This window comes from Vigna unguiculata, chromosome 10 (genome assembly GCF_004118075.2).
Source record: "Vigna unguiculata cultivar IT97K-499-35 chromosome 10, ASM411807v1, whole genome shotgun sequence".
In the NCBI taxonomy this organism is placed as follows: Eukaryota; Viridiplantae; Streptophyta; class Magnoliopsida; order Fabales; family Fabaceae; genus Vigna; species Vigna unguiculata.
The window spans coordinates 25,302,767-25,326,622 of NC_040288.1; the positions used below are offsets into that span (position 1 = coordinate 25,302,767).

The following is a 23,856-nucleotide window of genomic DNA, read 5'->3' on the forward strand; positions in this document are numbered from 1 at the left end:
TTGTTGGTCAAAGGAAAGCTCTAGAATTATCAATCTTAAAGCGAGGAATAGGGGAGTTCTTAATGTGCATTTTAACTTTGATGTTGTATGAATATGTATTCTGGATTGTGCTTGACGTGTAGAACTTTTCCATTCCCAGAATTTCTCGAGTTTCTGGATTTTTCCAGAAACCGCCTGGTGGCATATGAACTGCCGCCAAGCGGTACATGTGTTTGCAACCAGTTTTTTGGGTTTTCAGATGATCCGCCTGGCGGCTGAAAGTTACCCGCCAGACGATGTATTCGCTGCTATCATTTTTCTTGGTTTGGTTGGTTTGTTAGTGGTGATATGGTGTTTAAATTGGGTTTCTGTTGGAAGTATACTATTCTCGTGATGAATCATTACTTACAATTACTATTCGGTGGAAATTGCATGAATTCTTGAATGAATTGGGGAGTTAGGGTTCCTATTGGGGTTGGTGATAAGTAAGCATGAGTTTTGTCAATGATTGATACGCTAGTTCTAGAGAAAATATGTTTATATGAACAAATCATGAACCTGTATAAGGTGTGCGTGTTAAAAATTATGCCACTGGTAAGTTGAATACTGTGTTTGGGGCGTCTAGGGGGTCACGAAGGGTGCAGAAGAAATCTGTCAAAGCCCAGATTGCTAAGCACTGCCTGGCGGAGCCTGGACTGCCGCTAGGCAACATCTCAGTGCAGCGGGATAATTGGAGTCTCATTGGTGATGTGTAATATTGGGTGTTTTTACCTGATAAATTAATGCGAATAAGATTTAAAAAAATTAAGCAGGTAGATGACTGTGGCATAATAGGGACTAAAAAAGATTAAAATAAGTGAAAGTTGTGAAGTGTGATATGGGGTAGTGGCTGCCTTTGAATGTTTGGCTGCATGTGATAAACTATAATTCAGAATGTATGCTAATTTGGTAAGAGTGATTGATTTTGTGTGATATGGTATGAATGGTGCAATTTCCCCCGAGACATGGTCTTTATGGTTGTGGTTTGTTATTAAAGTACATGTGTAACATTGACCAAATTGTGGTGGCATGAGTTTATATAAATATTAAACTGTATGATCATAAGAATGGAAGTATGTTGAGTACATGTGGCATGTTTAAAGTGGTAAATGAAGGAGAGTATGTATGCATGATAATAATTGATTTGATGGCATGCCTAAATGGGTGCGTTGTAATCTAGTTAAAGATTTATGACCGAAAAACCATAATGATGCTATAATTTTGTGTGTTGTATGATTGAGGTTCTTTGGGATCTATTTAAAGTGCCAAAAACCAGTAGGATTACACTACTGGTATGGCCACTATCTATGTGTGGCGCTCGGCGGCAGGATTGGGCCCGCCAGGCGGTGACGAAGCGATAGGGCTTCTGTAAGGTGCTTGGCTCCTGGCGGCGTGAGATACCAGCCCGACGGTCTAGACCAGATTCTGCCTAGCGGCGTGAGAGGCGCGCCAGGCGGTTTTGGTGCAGAGTTGATGCACGAGGAAGGATTTCTACGCAGCTTTAGGTGATGTTCACGATGCAATGCTTTGGTTAGGGACCCAGTTACGAGTGTATCTTGTATTGGGGTAACACGTGGCCATTCTAGGTTGTAGCCTGGTGGCTTAGGGAGTGTGCGAGATCGTGACTCGTATGGCGAGGTTTCAGATGATTTCCCTCTTCAGTGCATCTGATAGAGTTGTGGTAGTTTGGAAACAACTACGGGCTTATGTTCGTTTTGGGAAACTTCACTTGGTATCGCGATGAGAGGCCTTGGCAAAGTTATTTCCACGTGTGGACTATCAGGTGGTGGCCTGTAGTCAGAGGGGCGAGTAGACACTCGTGTAGCAAAGGTCGATCATTGATCTCACCCAAAAGGCATAGAAATAATAGGCGTCTAAATTAAGGGTTGAAGGTTGAGGGACTGAGAAAAAGGGAAAATGATCACATGTGTTGGAGTTTTGATATTAAATTTTAATTCAGTTATGTTATGTTTATTTGTGTTATGTGGGCTCACCCTATTTTTGTGTTGTCGCAACCGGTATCGCGACGGGGAGACGAACCGAAAAAAGAAAACGGGTTTTAAAAGGAGATTGGGAGTTGCCACCACAGTTATTTTTTGAAAACCTATGGAAAACCATAAAAATAAAGCAAGTCTGCGAAAAATCATATTTTGGATTCGGGAGTCGGTTACGCGTAGGGAAGGTGTTAGCACCCTACCGCGCCCGCCCAAGGGCGGTACCTTTAATTAAAAATGCAAAGTTGATGTGGTTTTCAAAATATTAATTTTCCCCAAAAATAATAAGACAAAAATATTAAAAAGAAACAAAAATATATTTTTTTAATTTTTTGGGCCCAACAAGGATTGACCTTGGTCCTACGTATTCTCATTAAAAATGAGAAATCATGGTTACGTAGTTCTTTAAAAAGATATTTGAAAGAAAAAACAATTGAGAAAAAGATTTGATTTTTTTAGAGGTGAACCTGACAAGGACTAGCCTTGCTCCTACGTATCTCACAGTGGAGAATCAAGGATCACGTAGTTCTATAAAAGATATTTGTGGGAAAATGTTGATGTTTTTGTATTTTTGAAATTTTATATTTTTTGGTATTTTTGAATTAATTGAAAATATGTGTCACACGACGCGAGCGGTCGGACGGACACTAAAAGAAAAAGAAAACTATTTTTCGATATTTTCAAATTATTTGGAAGAAAGTGTCACATGACGCGAGCGGCTGGACAAACACAATAAAAATGAAAGAGAACCTTTTTTATTTTTCTATATTTTAATTTTTATGATTTTCAAATATGTTTGTTTTCCCTTTTTTTTAAAAAATAAAAAAATAAAAAAATAAATTTATAAAAGGATGAAATTATTTAAGAAGAATAAAAGTGGGAAACAAAAAAGTAAGGGTGCACGAGTAATGTGGGGTGCACAAAGCAAATACAACAATAAGCCCAAAAACAATAGACAAAGGCATGGGGTGCAAGAGTATCACATGTGGAAGGTGCATGAAGTAACAGGTGGGGTGCGTGCAGTAAATAAAGGGGTGTGCTAAGGAAACACAAAATGGAGGTGCAGGAATTAAAAATGGGGGTGTACGAAAAGAAAGGAGGAGGGTGTGGTTGAGGTAAAAGAGAGGGTGCGCGTGGTAAAAGGGTTCAAGGCCTGTTGCCCCTTTTTATTTTCAGAAAAACCCTAACAAAAGCCAAAGTTTCTTCCCCTCACCATGGCATCTCTTCTTCTCGACACCACCAACACAGCCCCAGGCCTGGACGCGCGTCCGCCTTAGCCGCCACCAACGACCTTCGCCGGAGGCTTCACCGGCGACGCCGTCACCCTTCACTCCCCTCTCTCGCGAAATGATCCTGCACCGACGTCTCCTCCACTTCCTGGGAAATATAAAACGAGACACGGCAGCCACATCGTCATCGCCGACGGCGTTGCTCCTTTTCCTTCTCGTGCGAGCCGCCGCCGTTGGGTTCGCCACTGAGCGCGACCACACTCCTTTGCTCGAACTCCGACGACGCAACGTCTGTGGCCGCCACCGTGAACGCTGCTGCTGCCGCGACGAAATGTGCCACCGGTGATGCCAAGCTTTCCGATGTTCGACTATCCCCTTCCGCAACCATCACGAAGCCACACTCCTCCGTTCACGCGACCACAAGCGACCATCACGCGACCACATGTTATGGTGTATTTGAGTGCGTGACAGTGATGATGATGAATGTGATTCTGGTTTGTTGCTTGTGTCGAAATGGTGATGTGATGTTGAGATGGTGGCTCTACAAAAGGGGTATGCTGTGGGAGTGGGAATGTTGCGATGGTGAAGGTGAAAGTGTGCGAAGGGTCTCAAGTGGTGCCAAACTAGGATGAAGACTTGTGGGATAAAACTTGATCTGTGTGTGCGTGCGTGCTGAGTTTGATATCTATTTTCTTTTTTTGGTTTTTTCTGCAGGTGAATGTGAAAATGACAATGCAGGAGTCTTGTGTTTGTAGTGCAGTATAAGAGTCCAAAATTGAATATGTTGTTTGGTGATGAAGGTTCATTAATGGCGGACGGGTTTATGATGAGGGTGATAATGGGAGAGTTTGTGTTGAGGACCGTGTGAATATTGCTTTTGGGTCTATGTTTTATTTTCAGGTGTGACATGAAGATGATGGTGAAGTGTGTTTGGGTTCTGGTTTGACAATTTCTTGCAACTAGAAGGTGATGAGGGAAAGATGATGGTGGCGAGAGAGATTGAGGGTGAGGTTATTTTCCAGCACTCATTCGGGCAACAATAACACCCAAACAATAATATATCTTAACAATGGCAAATAAAAAAAAATAAAAAAATGTGCTCTGTTCTTTACTGTACCCAGGTGGGATGGGAATAAACAAAATGAATAACAGACATCAATATCAAATCACATATCAAATCACGTTAACATAAGCTCTAATTCATACACCCATGAACATCAACAGCAACATCAAGTCACGGTAACATAAGCTAAGGAGGAGTTAAGAACACTTACGGTGAAAATAAAACTTAATGCGTTAACAGTTTGCTTCCGTTCAAATTTGACTCCTTCTCTCCCTCACTGATTTCTAGTGCCCAAACCCCTCTCTGTAGTATTCCCAAAAAAAGACCCCTCCTCTCATGAATCTTCCCCTTTTTATTATGTAAGCCTCTGCACCTTCCAATTTCGAAATTTGGGACAAGGCTGGGAGCAGATGTTGCTTCCTGCTCCTTCAGCCATCATGACCATGCTACAGGCCCTTCCCAATACAAAACCATGATAGCATAGCATGCATGGGTCTGACAGCAAGAGACCTTACGTTACCTCTTTCTTTCCCCTTTTTCCTTTTCTTTTTGTTTTTACTCTTTTTTTTGTTTTTTTTTGTTTTTGTTTTGTTGTTTTGTTGTTTTTTTTTATTAAACTAGAATGAGAGACGTAAAACAAAAATGGAGCTGTAATAATATAAAGGAAAATAATGTAATAATCAAAATAATAAGCCCAAATAAACAAATAAATAAATAAAACAAAACTAAAATAAAATAAAATAAATAGATAATTATTTTTCCTCAAACTAAAACATATTTTTTCTTTTCTTTTCTTAATTATTTACTTATTTATTCTTCTCAATTGAACTTTAATTAATTAATTAATTAATTTTTTTATTTTATCATTGTTACCCGGACGAAATTGGGTGTTGATATGTGTGTTTGGCGATGATCATGTAATTTGTTACATGGGAGCGGAGGTTGATGCAGGCGAGCGTGAGGATGCATAGAGATGGAGTGGAATCAACCATGGGACTATTTACTAGTTTTAATATGGATTTTCTTTTGTAATACTTTTATGGATGGTTTGATTTTGTAATAATTAAACTCTGCAGTTTTATTTATTAATGACGCGATGATTTTGGAATTTAATTTTCCCGCGTTGGGAAAGGCGTTGAGAATAAATGAGGTTATTTTTATTATCTTTAATTTATTTTATTTTAAATAAGTAATTTTCAGCTAGGACGTTATATATAAAGTTAGGTTTCCATTATGTTTTATTGAGTTCCATATCTATCTTTTGATTCTTGTAGGTTTCTTTCCATTTTGAGTTGCTACTTGTTCAAGTGGAATATATATGTGGGAAATATGTTGTAGTGGTTCTATTTTGGTGATGAAAATTTATTAAGAAAAATAAAAAAGAAGTTAATAAAAAAAGGAAAAGAGAAATCAAGAAAAAAGTGATCAAAACAGGTGAACTAAAATCACTACTACTACCTTCTTTTGGGTGTTTATATGCTTGCATTTGAATATGTTTTGGGGTTGTACACTGGTCTTTCCAGCAACTTATTGTCTCGGTTTGAGCTAAAATAGTGGCTTTATGCACCATTAGCATTCAACCAAAGAGAAAAAGAAGCACGCCATTTGTAACATCAAGACCGGATATTACTAATTTAATTAAACTTAAATAAGATATCATTAAATAGTCGTATTTATTTATTCATCTTACTCAAAAACGCGGGAAAAATTTTCATCCTTATTAATCGCGCCAAATGAAAACAAATTCCAAAACCAATATTCAATTAAAAGAGTACAACTCCAAGTTTATATTCCATTGAAAACGAATGAGATAAATACAAGTCTTTAAAAAATATCCCCATAGAAGCCCTCTCCCCGACTTTATTCTTCAACAACTCCACTTGCAATATCCTTTACTCCCGTGTAACAAGTTACATGATCATTACCAAACACAAACAAATAGGGTGAGCTTAAAATAAAAGAAATAACGACAGTATAAAAGAAAACAACCCCATTTACTAACTTAATTTGACGACCCTCTTGAAAAGTACCATCTTTGGTCACTAGCCACCCCCCCACGGTCGTCACCATGAGCATCCAGATTCTACACCATTTGATGATTCCTTTAGTTGATACTTGCTGCCACGAGTGTCTACTCTCTCCTCTCACTACAGGCCACCACCCGAAATCCACACGTGGGAATGATCTTTTTACAAACTACAATCTGTAACACTAAGTGGAGTTCCCCAATACGAACTGCACTTTGTATTTTTCCTAAGACTACCAAACTCGCTGGCTAACACCGAAGAGGGCAACCTTTCGGGACCCACCCGTACGAGCCACGATCTCGCACACTCACACTAGACTTCTACAACCACTAGGCTACAACCTCGAGTGGTCACGTGTTACCACAATACAAGCTACACTCATAACTGGAAGAAGAAGAAGAAGAAGCTCCTCCTCCTTCTTCTTCAAATTCGTCGATAAAAAAATTTTAAATTATCGACAAATTTTACCAACGGATTTTAAGTTATGTATGTGGTGACGAATTATACTGACGAAGGGCTGGAAATTTTCTACTTCTTTTATCGACGGATTGATCCGTAGATAAATTCGTCGATAAAAAAAATAAATTACCAACAAATTTTCTGTCAAAAAATGAAATCTATATTACTGACAAATTTTTTCATCTGTAATTAAAATATGAAAATTAGTCTGTAAAATTAGTTGGTAATTCAATTATTTTTTGTAGTGAATTCATTCGCATCTCCAATATATTTTTAAGACTCAATTTAAATGTTTAATAGCATAAATCTTTCATTTACTAGGTAATATAAAAAAAATTATCTTCTTTACTCTATTATTATTAATTTTTATTTGATTTGAAGAACTCTTTTGTTTTGCTAAAATAATTTTCGTTATTTTTTAGTCATTGACTATGTTGATATTTGAAAAGTTTTCGTAGATCTCTAAGGTATTTTCATCTTATAATACCCTTAATTATACATTTGTTTTGTTTTGTGCACTTTGTACAAATTTGATAATTTTTGAATACAATACTATTTTGATATATTTTATATAAATATTTTTTATTTTTTAACCCATTATAATCATGCTGTAATTTTGTCATTATAACTGTATAAATACATTTTATTTATTATAATATATAATCTTAATGTATTCGCCATGAATTTTTTTATCACCATCCAACATATATTGAATTTCAAAATATATAATATCTATGTTAAAATTTTATTATTATTAGTTTAATACTTGTTCTTTGTGTGATTTTGATAAAGTCTAAATTACATTAAATTCAAACAAATTAACCAAAACAAGACAAAAGTATAAATTACATTAAATTCAAACAAATTAACCAAAACAAGACAAAAGTATAAATTACATTGATGAGGGAATGAACTTAATTCGTCAACCAAGAATTGCACCTAAGTATTGATAATTGCAAAATAGATTGTTGCCTTTTCAAAAATTATAGAGCGATGAGATCTTGAGATGAAGACACACGTGAAGATGGTGTAAGACCCGAGAAATTTAAATAAATAATTATTTTATAAATGTGGGTAGTGGGAGCCTTTATGGCATTTAATGTGGATTGTTATGATGTGGAAAAGTATTAGCTCAAATGGTTAAGAGTACTTGATTGTGTGAGAGGACTTGGGTTTGAGTCCTATGTATGCTAATTGTATGATTATTTTAATAAGTGCATTATTTTAATGTTATGTTTGAACGTGAGTAGTGATAATGTAATCCTAAAATTATAAGAATTATCACGAAATATGAATTGGTGGTGCACTAGCTTTGGGATTGAATGGTTGTGTGTTCAAACCTTGCTAAGAACGAATTAAACTTTTTTTTTGCCAAAATTTCTTTTGGCATGAAGGTGAAAAGGCAGAGGAATCCTAGCTGACAAGAGAGGCAGCCTAGTGGGCTGGGAGATAACCAATAATGTTTCTTGAATAGCCATTAACATGAAACTCAATGGCATTTTCGATTTTGGGTTAATTACACTTAACTAAGGTAGTTTTTGGAGAGGAAAGAAGGAAAACATGAGAGAGGAAGAGAGGAACTGAATTGGGCATGTGGAAAGGGGATTCTGAAGGTAAAATTGTGAGAGTGATCATCGTGTTTTTAGAAGAGGGAGAGCTAAGTTTTTCGAGGAGCAAAGGAAGGTTCTTGGGCATCATAAAGCAAATTAGAAGACCATTTGGAGCAAGGATTTTCAAGTAAGGGGAGTTATTCTTATCTGTTTTGATTCGTGAATAATGTGTTTAACATTGCCATGACCTATTGCATGAAATTCCATCTCTGTTACGTTGTTTTTCATAGTTTCTGGGTTTCTGCCCAGAAATTGCTTGGCGATCATGAGTGTGCCGCCAAACGACGCATCTTCTTTGACCCAATTTTCTAGGTTCTGTCATGAACTGCCTGGCGGCAAGATGGAACCGCCAGGTGATGCACGTTATCTGTCACCATTTTGTTGTGTTTTGTGGACTTCATGATATGTTGAACTTCTAGTTAGGGTTCTATGTCTGTGTGATTGTGTAATGCTATGATATTCCTATTATTGAGGGTGCTCGTGATTATAATTGGGGATGTAAACATGAAGAGTTCATATTAGAATTAAGGGACTAATCTGAATTATGGATTCAAGGGTGATTAAGATGTGATTGAAAGTTGTATGATGCGTAAAGGATAATATTGGGGGTTGGTTTGATAAAACATGTGTGAATTGTTGTGTTCTGGTGCAATTGGAACCTGGATTAAATTCTAGGAATTTCAAGTTCTTCGCAGGTACAAAAACCTGGGGTTTTTACCAGGTGTTGATGTACCGCTTGGTGGCACCCTGCTTGCCGCTAGGCGCTGACTGGTACAAAGGCAAATTTCGTATCTTGAATTGGCTAGTCGTGAAAGAGATTTATATGAATGGATTGGAATAGAAATTAGGTCAATAAAACTGGAAGGGAATAGCACTTGAATTCCTTGTGATTGAGGTAATGGGAGAAGTAGGATGTTGTGTTTTATTAGAAGTAACCTGGTAAGGGTATTGGTTCTGCATTGGTGGTCTAACTTGCTGGAGTTAAGATGTGAAAGATGTAGAGTATCAATTAGAAAGTGTTGAGAATTTAGATGCCTTAAGGTGGGAATTTGTGAATAGAGGAGATACATATGTGTGGCTTAAAATGCATTGAATTGTTAGTAGGAATGGTGATCAGAATTGGTGTTGTTGGGTTTGGTACTTGGTGATGACTTGGTGATGTTACTTTGTCAGTTTGGGAGTACTTTGATAAACATGTGTTGTAGGTATATAAGATTCAAAGATATAAGATGTGTTCATGTGTTTGGAGTTAGGCAATAATTTGAGGATATGTGATAAGGTATTGGGACGAATTGGACTAAATTATAATCTATTTTGGGTGCTAAAACAGTAGCTCGTACGCTACTGGTATAGCGCCTGGCGACACGGGTGTGGTTGCCAGGCGATAGGACCAGCAGGGATGTCCCTGCAACGCATGGCACTTGGCAATAAGGTGTGATCCGCCAAGCGATAAACCTTGAAACAATGGGTCAAGGAGAGGCCTGGTGTAAGACCCGCAGAAATTTAATTAATTAAATAAATAATTAATTAATAAATGCGGGTAGTAGAAGCCTTTATGGCATTAAATTTTGATTGGTATGACGTGGAAAAGTGCTACCTCATGTGGTTGAGAGTACTTTGATTATGTGAAAGGACTTGGGTTGGAGTCCTATGTATGCCAATTTTGTGTTATTATTTGTTATTATTTTTAAATATATGTTAGTCATGCTGAGGAATAATATGATATTTGAATTATATTAGTTAGCATGAAATAGGAATTCGGCATGATAGTTTGGCATTGCATAGTTATGGGTTCAAGTCTTAGAAAACCCAAATTAAGCTTTATTTTTGCCATTTTGAATTTTGGTGTGAATGTGAAGAGTTGAAAGAACCCTATATGAATGGGCAGCCTAGGAGTGGCTGAAAAACAGTCCATAATGCACTCATGAATGACAATAAACACTAGTTTAAATCATTTTCGTTTTATTCCATTAAACCAAAGTTAAGACTCAATTTAAAAGGCCAATTAGTGGTAGAAGAAAGGGTTTTGGTAGTCTGTCATTGTGCTAGCAAAGGAGAGAACGAAATTTGAGAGTTGTGAGGTGAGGTGGATCATTGGATTGCATAGAGGAGAGTCAAGGAAGGTCATTAGAATCAAGAGAGAATTTTCAAGTTCCAAAGCTAAGCTAAGGAATCTAGGTTAGAGGAGCTGTATTCATTATTTTATTTTGTGTATCGGTTATATACAATGAAATGTATGAAACTAGAAGCATGCCCTGTGAATTTTGTCATTTTCGTGTTTTCTGGAAATTTTTCAGAAATCGCCTGGCGGACATTCAAAGCCGCTAGGCGACTTATGCTATTTTGTGGTGTTTGTGGGTTCTAGAGATGGAACCGCCTGGCGACACTACTCTACCCATCAGGCGACGCTTGGACACTTACCCAGTTTTATGGGTTTTTGATTGAACTGCCTGGCAGTAACGATCAACCATCAGGCGACGCGAACTTTTCCCTCGTTTTTGGTATTTTAGGGGGCCTAAGCTGATTCTGTTCAGGAGGAAAGCTAACCAAATCCTTAAAGAATGGTTTAGATATCATAATGTTCGTATAATCACGAAATTTAAGTAGGAATTGAATGGAACAATACTAGATATTTTAGGATTGATTATGTAAAATTATTTCAATTCGCACTGTGTTAATTAGTAGTTGTTGTTGGGATGGTGTGTTATGAATTTAAGGTATGAACCGTGATTATGAATACATGAGTGCAGCCATTGGGTAGTGAATCCGATTACAATCAGAAAAGCTAGGGTTGGATTGAGTTGCAAGTGTGGAAATTCTGGAAAATTGCTAGAAGTATAAGCACCGCCTGGCGGCACGGGGCTTGCTGCCAGGCGCCAGCGCAGTGGGAGTGCTGCTGGGTGGTTGTGATGACATGCACTAGGTTAGGTTCTGTTACAGTTTAGTTGGGATTAGTAGATTGGATTCTGTGAGATTTGTGGGAATTTGATGATAGAGTTCTTAGGGATGAACTAAAGAGGTTGGGATTACCTTAGGAGGTAATGATATTAGCTATTATAGGTCTTGCTTATATTATGGCATAGTAGGAATTTTGGACCTGGATAAGTTGGGTGCAAGGCGTTTAGAGACTTGAACAATTGTTGTGAATGGGAATTTAACTCTAAGTTAACGCTAGAAAGGGGAATGAGTTGGGAATGGATGTAAGGACTAGAATAAAGTTAAGGAATAAGCATTCGGTGTGTATTGTGGTGTGGTAATGTTGAATAAGGTTGACTTTAAGAAAGGCCAAATTGTACCCTTGTGTGGTTGATTTTAGGTGAAAGTAGGAAATTGGACAATAAGTTAGCCACTGGGAAAGTGATTCTACTAGATTAGTGGAAGGCAGCGTGAGTTTTGATGCTGGGAGTGAAGAGTCAAATTTGTGCAGAAATACCCAGAAACCAGAAGTGTGCCAGTTCTGATACAGCGCCTAGCGGTGGTTACAGACCGCCAGGCGATTGCGACAACGTTAGTAAGGTTCTGGACTTAGCAGCGCCTGGCGGAGGGAAAGGTCCCGCCAGGAGATAGTGGCAGAAGTAGTAGCCTTCTAGAGCACGTTCGCTTGGCGGTGTGGTTTTTTAGGCACTTGGCACCTGGCGGTACGCGTCCCCCGCCAGGCGGCTTGGGAGCTGATAGAGCCTAGCGGTACGTGTCCCCTGCTAGGTGATTTGGCTGTTGTAAGTCATAGTTGTTGGACTTTTTAGGCGTTATCTACAAGGCTTTTGGTGATGCTTCAAAGGTAAGATTGTTGGGTTCCTTGAGTTGAGCTCGGAACGTATCCCATGAGTTGAGTCCGGGATAGGGGTTAAGCACGTAGCATTCCTCGAGTTGTGCTCGGAATGACATCCTTCAAGTTGAGCTCGGGATGGCGGATGAACACGAGGAACCCTTGAGTTGAGCTCGGGTTGGCGAGTGTTGCCGGTGTGAGTGTGCTGGTTGTAGCCAGTATGGATGGGTCCAGATGGATTACCCTCCTCAGCAGATAGTTAACGAGTTTGGTAGTCTTGGGACGATGGGAACTATGTTCATATTTGGGAACTCCACCTAGTGTTACGGTGTATGATCCGTAGCAATGGTTTACCGCACGTGCTCTGTCGGTTGTGGTCGATAGGTTTGGCAGCAAATTACCTTGGGGTAATCACTAAAAGAGGTAGAACACGAATGATTTGGTGGTGGTCAGGTGATGAGAATTAAAAGAAGTGAAACCCTCTTGGATGATTGAGTTGTTTATGTATATCAGTTGTATATGTGTATACGAATTTTATATGTTTTAATTGTTAAGCTCACCCTATCTGCTTGTGTTTTGCGATGATCGTGTACGCGGTACACGTGAGCGGATGTTGTTGATGCAGGTGGTGCTGGTGAGGCTTAGCCGCGGAGCGGGGATATCATGGGATTTTTATGTTTATGTTTACTATCTTTGATTTGAAATAAGTTGTAAAGGCTCATGGCCTATTTTGACTAGACTTTCAGTTTTGTAATTATGGATTATGGACTCTTTAGTAAAATAATAAAGTTTTAAATTTCCCGTGTTTTGGGAAATGAGGATTTATTCATAAATGCGATATATTTACCATTTTATATTTCTTTATTTTATTAAAATCCTAAATATCCTGACGGGATGTTACACTTGGAGCCTGACAACGATGGTGTCTCACCAGGCAGTCTGCACAGGTCTTTCGCCTTGCGGCGCTTAGGTAACGTCAGGCGATAGTGCTGCAAATAGTGGCTTGCATGTGTTGCTTATATACACAGTAATGTGAGACTTGGATCAGGATATGTTGTGCCATGAGCGGGTAGGTTCATGGATGGTGGTGAACACTTGATGATATGAGCGAGGAGGTTCGTATATTCCGTGCTCACACTTGAGAGATGTTGCGAGCGGGAAGATTCGTAGCTGGTGGATCATATGTGTTGAACTACGAGCGGGGAGGTCCGCAGAGTAGGACTACGAGTGAGGAGGTTCGTAGAGGTAGGACCACGAGTGGAAAGGTTCGTGTGAGCATCATATATCCTGAATCTTTGGTCAACTATTTGTATGAATTGAAGGTTGAAAAGCCTTGGGGTATTATTGTCTTGGACAAGAACTAACTAGAATAAAACAGTTGGGTGTATTTTTGATTTTATTAACTTATGTGTTAATTATTTATGAGCTCACCCTTTCTGTTTGTGATTGGCAATGATCGTGTGACTTGTCACACGAGAGCAGATGATATTCCAGGTGATGCTATTGATGCATAAAGACGGAGAGAGGGCTAGCTTGGGGACTTTGAACTAGGAATTTTATTACTCTATGAATCTTGGCGTTTGATTTTCAATGATTATTTATTTATTTTAATTAAGTAATTTCCAGTAGGGACGTTACAGATAGCACAATGAAGATTGAGATATGTCGAAAGGAATGCTCCTGATAACAAGAATGGTGTTGATAACGAGATGCATAGAAGGTGATGTTGAGATGATGTTTGATAACAATATAGGTTAGACCGTGGGGATAGGGAATAAAATTAAATTCTAGGAGGATAAATAGGTGCAATATTTACCTTTGCGCAATAAGTTTCCCAGATTGTACAATATCTCAAATTGGAAGGACAAAAAAAATGGATCTCGGAAGATGGAATGAATTTAATTGGGAATGGCACCTGCTATGGATGAGAGAAAGATTTTTATAGGAAACAACTCAAGACCAAGAATTTATGCAAATCATAACAAGGAAACATTTTAAGAAAGAGTCAGAGGACACAGGGGTTGGAAAACAATGAAGGAGGGTGTGTTTTCAAAAAGGTATGCTTATACCATACTGCAAAACAGTCTAAGTGTGGAGAACACTGGTATGTTTAACTCTTTTTGGAGTGTAATGGTTCTCCCAAACGCACAACACTTTGCATGGAAGTGATTCTGGATAAGATCCCAACAAAAGTTAACTTAGTACGAAGGGGTGTATCACTAGGTGCTTCTTTATGTGAGCTACGCAATGAATCTGAAGAGAATGTCATACCTTTATTTTTCTATTGTAAAATAGCTAAGAGAGTTGGGGAAATGTGTGATAGGTGGGTTAGAGTAACATCAGTAAACTATAACCAAGCTAAAGTTGATTTCCAACACTTCCATTTAATTCCATTAAATGGAAAACAAAATAGAATCTGGAAGGGAATGTGAATTTTAATTTTTTGGCCTATTTGGATTCATATAAATAGATTAATTTTTAGGAATGGAAAGGTAGATGCAGAAGAAGTATTTTGTACGACTTAGTTGAATGCATGATTATGGCTAAAATATAAAATACCTAATGTAACTTTGTCATACTCTGATTGGTATCTAAACCCGATGCAAAGCTTAAAATTAATGCAAAAATGTTCTTAAAGTTAAAGGTTGTAAAAAGAAAAGGTAAGGTAGAGAATCATACACATCCTTTAAAAACAGTGGAGGGCTGTTAGGTTGTGGTTTGAACTGAAAATGCACTTTACTTTGGAAAGCATGTATAACTTTTGTAAAAATTCTACAGGCTATAAAGTGGATAAATGCAAGCACTTCAATAATCAAGAGACGTAAACGAAAGTAGTTTGATACAAAGGAACTCTAAGCACAATAAAGAGCCATGAGCAAGATAACAACAGTAACTACCTCCATCTAGACTGCAATCCCTTTGAACAACAACCTTCTGGACAACGTATACATAGTGTTATGAGTGATGACTACTGCAGTGAATAAAGTAATTGTTTTTAAGAATGCCTTGTTGTGGTAGGGTTTATTGATATTTGGTTTTTGAATTTGTTGAGTTAAGACCAATTTGGACAACCTAATAGTAGGGTTTTCTACATCATTTGTACAGGTCTTACCACGACATAGATGGACCTTTTTAATAGAAAATATGTACAACTTTTTTTTTCTTTTTTGTGTATATGGTTTGAAATGCCCAAGGTATTCCATTATATATATATATATATATATATATATATATATATATATATATATATATATATATATATATTTATTTATTTATTTTGCTGATAAAAAAAACAAAAGGAAAATGAAGGAGGAAACCATAGTTTTATTGTTCCAAAAGAACATTGATTTTCTTATTCAAAAGTTTAGTTTATATAACTTAGATTTTTTTTTAGTTTATACACTAGTAAAAAAAATGTCCAATGTCTTTAATTAATTATATAATTAATTAATTATTTTTAATCTCTAATTTAGTCGTTATTAATATTTTTTTTAGTGATTTTATATTATATTATATATGCATATTATAATTTATAATAAAAATTAATGATTAATTTAGTAGTATATTTTTGGCTTAAATACTTTTTTCGTCCTCATTTTCGTAGTGTTTGTTACAGATGGTCCTCATTTTGACATAATTTTTAAAATGGTCCTCATTTTGACATAATTTTTAAAATGGTCCTCATTTTTGCATTTCGTGTTTTATTTGGTCATTTTTTGTGATGACATTTAAATCAGTAATGAAGCACTGTACAGGTTGCACTGTTTGTGTTATGTTGCATTGGGGTGTGTTACGTGTACTGTACAGATGGGTAATTAATGTTAACTTTTCAATTTGGGGGAAATTTCTTCATCTTCGTCTTTCTTGAGCTTGGATTTGTAGAGGAAGCAACTAATACTTGCCATTCTTAGATCAATTTAATTTTTCTCAAGCTTAAATCAATATCACTTACTTCAATGCTCAGATTAAGATGTCATTTTGAACAGGTTGGGACTAATATCAATATAATCAAACTAATTCATTTCTTCATTTAACAATAGTACAAAATAGATTGAACTTTAAAAGATTACACACAATAACAGTACAAATAATACAATAACAACACAAGTGAACCCTATTACTAATTGCAGCCTCTTCTCAGCAACCTTCAATGACTTCTCCAAATCATTAATCTGCCTCCTTTGTGTCATGATGATGACATCCTTTTCATCAACATCTTCTTCACACCACCACTTGAAAAAGTTGCAGCCCATATTATTGGAACCACCACTTTGTAAATCAATAAACCAAAAAATAAAACCAATTTATTATTAACACAAATAAAAACAGATTGTACCCAAAATTTTCTACCAATATTCTTTGGAGTTCTTGCCATCCTCAAAGCTGCACCAACGGTTACAACCAGAGGTAAAGGAAGAAGATTGGGACCGTGACATACCTATATAATGGGATTGCAAGAAGAAGAAGATTGCAGCAATACCAATTGGGAATGGAGGAACAAGATTGCCAAAACTCACCAACTGCCCAAACATTCCTTACCAAAATCCTAGTTCACTTATTTATCCCCAAATATCTAATTACCACACCTGTACAGTACACATAACACACCCTAATACAAATAGTGTCACCTGTACAGTGTTCCGTTACTGATTTAAACGATGTCACAAAAAAGGACCAAATAAAATACGAATTGCGAAAATGAGAACTATTTTAAACATTCTATTAAAATGAGGACCATTTTAAACATTCTGTCAAAATGAGGATCATCCGCAATAAACACTACAAAAATGAGGACGAAAAATATATTTAAACCTCTATTTTTTTATTGAATTGGAGACCAATTTAGTGATTGAAATTAATTACCACTTTAATAACTTATATTAATGACTAAACTAGTGACCAATTTGAATAACTAAATATTTTGTCACCAAATCAATCACTAAAGAGAAAAAAAATTGTTACTAATTCATTCAATCATCAATAATTACTATATTTTTTAGTCACTAAATTCAAGACACCATTTATTTATTTTTAATAGTGATTGATTTAGTTACTTATTTTTTTTATCGAAAATCAAGTTACCAAATTAGTTACTAATTTAAAAGTATTTGGTCACTAATGTAGTTAATGATAATAGTTAATATTTTTTTGTCATTAAAATTAGTCATCTTTTATCATTTTTCTGGTGTTTTCATTTATACTGCTCTAGATGAAATATCTTGATGTAAATTTGTGTTGAGAAATTAAATTCATCAAATAACTTAATATGTACGTAAGTTTTCGTGGGGTGGACAATATGCCAAGATGATTTGATATATAATGTTTTACTGGACGATTAGCTAGACGAGTAGTTTCAGGAATGTAGCATTATTCTATGGGTGTTACATTTTGTGTCACTATAAATTTTTTTTAAAATATTAATTATGTCTCCTAAAAATTATCATATTTTTTAGGATTGTTATAACATTCTCTCTGTATAAATTTCTCTATTTTATTTATAAAGTATAAAACTACGAGTTGTTAAACATTCTCTCTTATCAATTCATGGCAACGTAGTGATTCTTTGTTAAGAAACCAGGTCGTGCATCCTTCCCTTTTAATATTTTATATCCACCATTCTATACAGGCACATGCATCTTTCACTAATGTTTTGTTTACTGTAATATTCATTTCTTAATTCAGTATAATCATCGAATAAAACTAAACATTAAACTCAGAATCGGAAATTATAATTCATAGAAGTAGTATTACCAATGATATAGTTATCCATGAATACAATTCAAGTACAGGAATAAGATTAATGTATTCAGTATTTCATTATTATACATTGTAATACTGCTAATCACATATTCTCTATTGTTAAATTGAATTAAATTAAAAAAAAAAATTATGACGATTGCATGTAATTCGCCTCTTAAATTTTAAAGAATTTCGACAAAAAACGATTTCTTCCGCGCTTTTAGATGGGATGGCAAATTGCACAGAATGATAAAGATATCATACTCCGGACTAAGGTAAGGAAAATAGAAAAAAAAAATGGGCAAAAAAACTGTGTCTTGAAGTACAACAACAAATTAAAACATGAAAATTTCATCTCCTCCACCGACAATATTCATAAAAATATAAAACTTCAAATAATAATGATTGTAATAGTAATTAATAGGAGCGGCAACATTGGGATAATTAATTCCTGTCAAATTCATAACTATAATCTATCCCAACCATCATTGGCTTACTGTCTCATGCTCATAAAACTAGCATGGATCAGTCTTATATTCTCTTCTATTTTTCATTGCTCCATCTCCTCTTGTCTCAGCTCTTCTCCCAGCTTCATCTACAATTCTTGAGAAAAACAAAACTTTAGATATGTCTAGTAGAGAATTTGAAATAGCTAATAGTGAAAGAATATTCAGCATTTTCAGTGTTGTACAAAATATATACAAAATGCTAGGTTTTTATGCACCTGCAATTCCAGTCAAGTATCAAATGGAACAAATAAGTAATTTAAGACTCGTTAAATGTGAAAGGGTAAGAAATGAAATGAAAGATACCTGCTCATCATCCTTCCTCACTAAATCCATCTACCGTCAATCTTTATCCCACGGACATGGCAGATTTTAGGCCAAATTTGACGGTCCTTTTTGTGGCACAGTTTTTGCAACAAGGGACATCCCCCTATGCTTAATTTAAGTAGAGAGACAGGCAATCTTTCTCCAGCAATATTCTCAAGCTTTTTACAATTTTGAATTTGCAATTGTTGTAGTGATGAGAGATGGAGAAGGCCTTTGCACTCCAACGTCTTCAGACTTGACAAATCAATTAGAGACAGAGATGTAAGGGAGGGAGGCAACAATCCCTCCTTTGGGAAGGAATTAATGGCATCACATGGACCATGGACATTGAGAGAGGTAACCATGTCCATCCATTCTAGGCCGCTCAGTAGTTTCTCACAATTCCTGAGATCAAGTGTTCTTAAGTTAGGTGGCATACCTCCTCCAGGAAACCACTCAATTTGTTGGCAGTTGGATATGTTAAGATATTCCATCTTTGGGAGAAGAGTTCTCATCTGATAGGGCAATGACTTCAACTTGGCACAATCATAAACACTGAACCGAGTCAAATTGGGCGCACACAATCCTTCTCCCGGGAATGATACAAAGTTGGGGCAACCGCCTATATCGAAAGAACTCAAACTCTTGAACGACTCTGACGCTAAGACAGAAAGTGATTCCATATATTCACAGTTTGTGATTTGCAGACGTATGAGATTTGGAAAGGTGGCCAATGGGAGAGACGTCAGTGAATCGCAACTATTATTCATTCTTAGTGATTCCAATAATTCATGTTTTTGTTGCATTGGGAATTTCAGTTTCTTTAAACCACTGATGTGCAGGTTTTTTAGCGATGCAGGAAGACGATCACATAACCATAACCAAAGGGGTCACTCATACATCTAAAGGGAAATATACCATATGAAAAAAAAAAGAAAAAAAAAAACAAGGGACTCACCCTTGAGGGGAGATGTTGGGAATAGTCCAAGTGTGAGTCAAAAAGTCCCACATTGGATAGAAAAGACAAAGTTAAACACTATATAAGAATAAAGACCCATAACAACATTGCCTTAAGGTTTTGGTGTAAAAGTGGTATCTAAGGTCTTATATGTGTAAGACTAATGTCATATAATCATATAGAACCATAATCTCTCAATATCCATAACATGCCTATAACTATAACCCATATGAAAAATATATACATAAACCTATCACTGAAGAACAATCCTCTAGTGCCAAATAACGGAGGCAAGTAGGTTGAATGTTAGTGATGGTCTCCATCACAGACTCCACCATTGGCCTTCCTTTTATCTCTATAGATTCTACCATAAGAGGAAACACATCAAATGCTAATTTGTTGCTTTCAAGTATCTCTAATACTTGAAGGGTGGGAGCTCTTGGCACAGAAGAGACAAGAAGCTCGCAATTTGTAATCCTGAGTTTTCCCAAAGCAGGGAGGTGATTTGGTAAATCTCCCTTTAGTTTGGGACAGCTAAATATATAAAGAACCTTAAGCACGGGAAAAGCTTTTGAATCAAACCCACTCCATTCCTCCCAACAAGGCATGTCATAAATGTGTAGAGATTCAAGGGAGGGAAAGGGAATCATAGATGAACAATCTTCCTTCTTATAAAACCCTGCATCAATAGTTTTCACCGAGTTCATATCTGAAATTTCGAGCTTCTTCAGAGACGGTAGTTGCCCAAGTGAAGGAAGCTTGCAACAGCTTTTACAATTTCTTAAAGACAGATTTGTCATATTTTGGTAGGAAAAGTTTCCGATCCATTCTGGAAATCTTGTTCCTTTATAACCGCTTATTGATAGCCATTTAAGGTCTTGATGAGGTTGTAAATTGCTGAGTACATCTAATTCAATTTGGAATTCGGTGCAATTGTCGTTACATGCAGACCACTCCAATCTTAAAGTGTTGATGTGCTTCTTTTCCATTATCCTTGCCTCTAGTGCTTCTTCACCTTTAGTAACATTCTCTAAGTTCTTAATACAAAAGTAACCATGCAGATTTGGAATTCCTCCCAGTTCTTTGATGCTATTCTCTACATGCTTGCCCACAATATAGATATCCAAGTTCTGTAATTGATTTAGTTTCCCCATTCTTTTAGGCATCTCTTTTATGGGAGTACCAATGATTTCAAGATGACGCAAGTTAACAAGATTTTGCATGGCACTGGGCAACTTAGTCAGATTTAAGCAACTAGACAACATCAAAGTCTGCAGGTTGTTCAGATTACACAATGAATCCGGCAACGTTGCTATACTTGTACCAGAGAGATTTAAATAACGCAAATGGATCAATTCACCTATTGAATCAGGCAGAGCAAGCTGACTTTGGAAGTAGGAAAATGATAAGACTCTCAAGTACTTGAGCGACACTATAATACGTGTTGCCTTTTCATTGTTGAAAGGAGAATCTTTAAAATTGATTGGCAAGAAAGTTCTCGAAAATTTTACCTTATCAAGAACTTCAGTATCTAAGACCGAATCACTAAATCTCTTAAAAGACAAATGGCGAGTCTTTCTATCAATTTTGGTTTCTTTTCCAAGTTCATCCGCTCGGAAATAGAATTCCCTGCCGAGGAATGTTGCTAGATCATGCATGAGATCGTGCATTACAAAATAACTACCCCAATTTCGACGACTTGAACATTGAAAAAACGATCTCGAAACCAAATCGTCAAAATACTCGTGTCCAACTTCTTCCAAAGTCTTTCCTTTCTTCGTTGCTTTTAGAAGATCTTCAGCCATCCACAGCGGTATCAGTTCATCTTTATGAAATTCGTAATCCTTGGGGTACAGTGAGCAATACACAAAACACCGTTTTAAATGTGAAGGAAGATAATTATAACTAATCCTGAGTGCTGGAATGATTTTACACCGACTTTCAGAAAGTTCCCAAATGTCACTTTCAAGTATATTATTCCAATCCCTAATATCGTGCTTTCTTCTCAACATTCCTCCAAGTGACTGTGCAGCTAATGGCAGCCCATTACACTTTTTAACAATCTCCTTTCCTATCTTTTCTAGAGCTCCCCTATTCTCACTGCCTTCAGAAAGAGGAAATGCATGGCTTGCAAACACTGACCAACAATCTTCATTTGACAGTTTGCTTAGATGATATACTTTGACACTATGAAAAGGGACTACAGCGGCTACACTTTCATTGCGTGTTGTCATGAGAACTTTGCTTCCCCTAATCCCTCTTATAAATGGTTTTGTAAGACTACTCCAGCTTTCACAATCCTCGATCCAAACATCATCCAAGACAATCAAGAATTTCTTACCTTTCAGTTTGTCCAACAAGTCAAGTTGAATTGAGTTTAGATCACTCAATTTACAAGGCTTTTGAGTAATTTCCTCTATCATAGTTTTTGTCACCTTCACAATATCAAATATATCAGAAACACACACCCATGCCTTCAATTCAAATATCTGATTCAAGTTGCCATCGTTGTACACAGATCGGGTCAAGGTCGTTTTTCCAACCCCACCCATGCCAACTATAGGTATCACAGACACTTCTTCACCATCACTGCTATCCTCTAACACCAACTTCATAATGGTCTCTCTGTCTTTATCCCTACCGTATATCTCATACCGATCTTCCAAAGATGTTGTCTGAGCCTTCCATGACTGGTTGTTCTCTACTGGAATCTCTCTCAAATCAAGACTCTCCTTTTGTTTTAAAATTTCATCTAACCTTCCCACTATGTCTTCCAACTTACTAATACTAACAACTTTGTTCCTTTTGAAAAGGTGAGAAAACGGATTGCTTACCTCCTTTTTAGTAGCAACTTTAGTAGAAACTTCATCAAGCAAGTCGTCAACCTCGTAGACAAGATCATTGAGAAGATCGAGCCACTCTTTGACATTGGAGTCGGTGATTTGTCTCTTCTCAGCATCAGCAAGCACAACTTTAACCACAAGCAGCTGGCTCTTCATCTTTTGAAGCAATTTGTCAGGCTTCTTTCCACGGATGTAGTTGACGAACTCAGGGGAAGCTAGTCTGTCAAAAAGAACGTCAATGAAAGCAGAAAGGAGTGCACCACCTACCACAGCTAGTGCCAAGATTTCAACAGCAAACAAGTGACTATTTCTCAGAAAGGAAAGGAATTGGTTGCAGTAAACTGGGTTGGTTCTTGACCGATGAGATCAGAAAGGTGAGGAATTTAAGTCAACTCTCTTCACTTTAAGTTGCGTAGCTCTGCGATATATGATATATTAGTTAAAAATTCGACGGTAGAGATTGAAAATGCCTCCCTGAAAAGTTTAGTTGTGGTGGGTGTCGTTTTTTAAAAGAGAATGTTCCTGTTTCGATGCTTTTTGAACATGGAATCTCTCAGAGAATGAACCTACCATCTGAGTTCAGCATGGATATATTAATGAAAAATTCAGTAGTTGAGATTGAGGACCGTAAAATGAAATACCTGTTTTTCTTTCTTTTAGTCTTGATCTCATCTAAATATTTCAGAGACTGTTTATTTTGGTTAATTAAAGACATTCAATATGTTTACTTTTTCAGTTTTGCAGTGTCTATGAAATTAATTATGAAACAGAGTGAAATTATTTGTAGTTGAGCTTACCCAACTGGTGTTAATAATGACACAAAATATGTAGCCGTGATTGACAAGAGATGTTATATAACAAATTAAAGCGGTTTGCAACAGTTATATGCATCGTGCTCTTTCGACATAACTAGTGTAAACACAGGCGCTATCGCGCCTACAGCGTCTGTGTGTATGTATTTTTCAATTATGTGTGATATTATTTAGTAGGTGATAATATTATAATGTTGTTAAGTTAATATATAAACTAAAATTATATTTATTACAAATAAAGTGGAATATATTAGAACAGATGAAAGAATAACCATTGATAAATAAAGAAGAAGAAAAAAAAGCAGAGATCCGATTTTATAAAAGAACTTATAAAAGTAACGGTTATTTTTGTAAAATGTAATAAATTATTATATTTAAAGGGTAAAATTGGTATTTTGAAATATAGACACAAAAATAAGAATCCTCTTTATATATTGTTATAGATATTGAGTGCACGGCTCTTTGTAGACTTAATAAATCAGAATTTAAATTCGAATACAGAGAAATTTATTTTACTACATTATGA

At 36.4% G+C, this 23,856-nt stretch overlaps 1 protein-coding gene across 1 annotated transcript; it reads right to left on the reverse strand.

Annotated features, from left to right (window-relative positions):
- Nucleotides 1–18,222: 18,222 nt before the first annotated feature.
- LOC114165446 (putative disease resistance RPP13-like protein 1) lies at nt 18,223–22,881 on the reverse strand (the record flags this gene model as incomplete). The annotated part of the gene is made up of 3 exons (XM_028050068.1): nt 18,223–18,508; nt 18,718–19,584; nt 19,901–22,881. Coding segments are annotated over 2 exons (3,828 nt in total), but the record flags the coding sequence as incomplete, so codon positions are not given.
- Between the last annotated feature and the right edge of the window lie 975 nt (nt 22,882–23,856).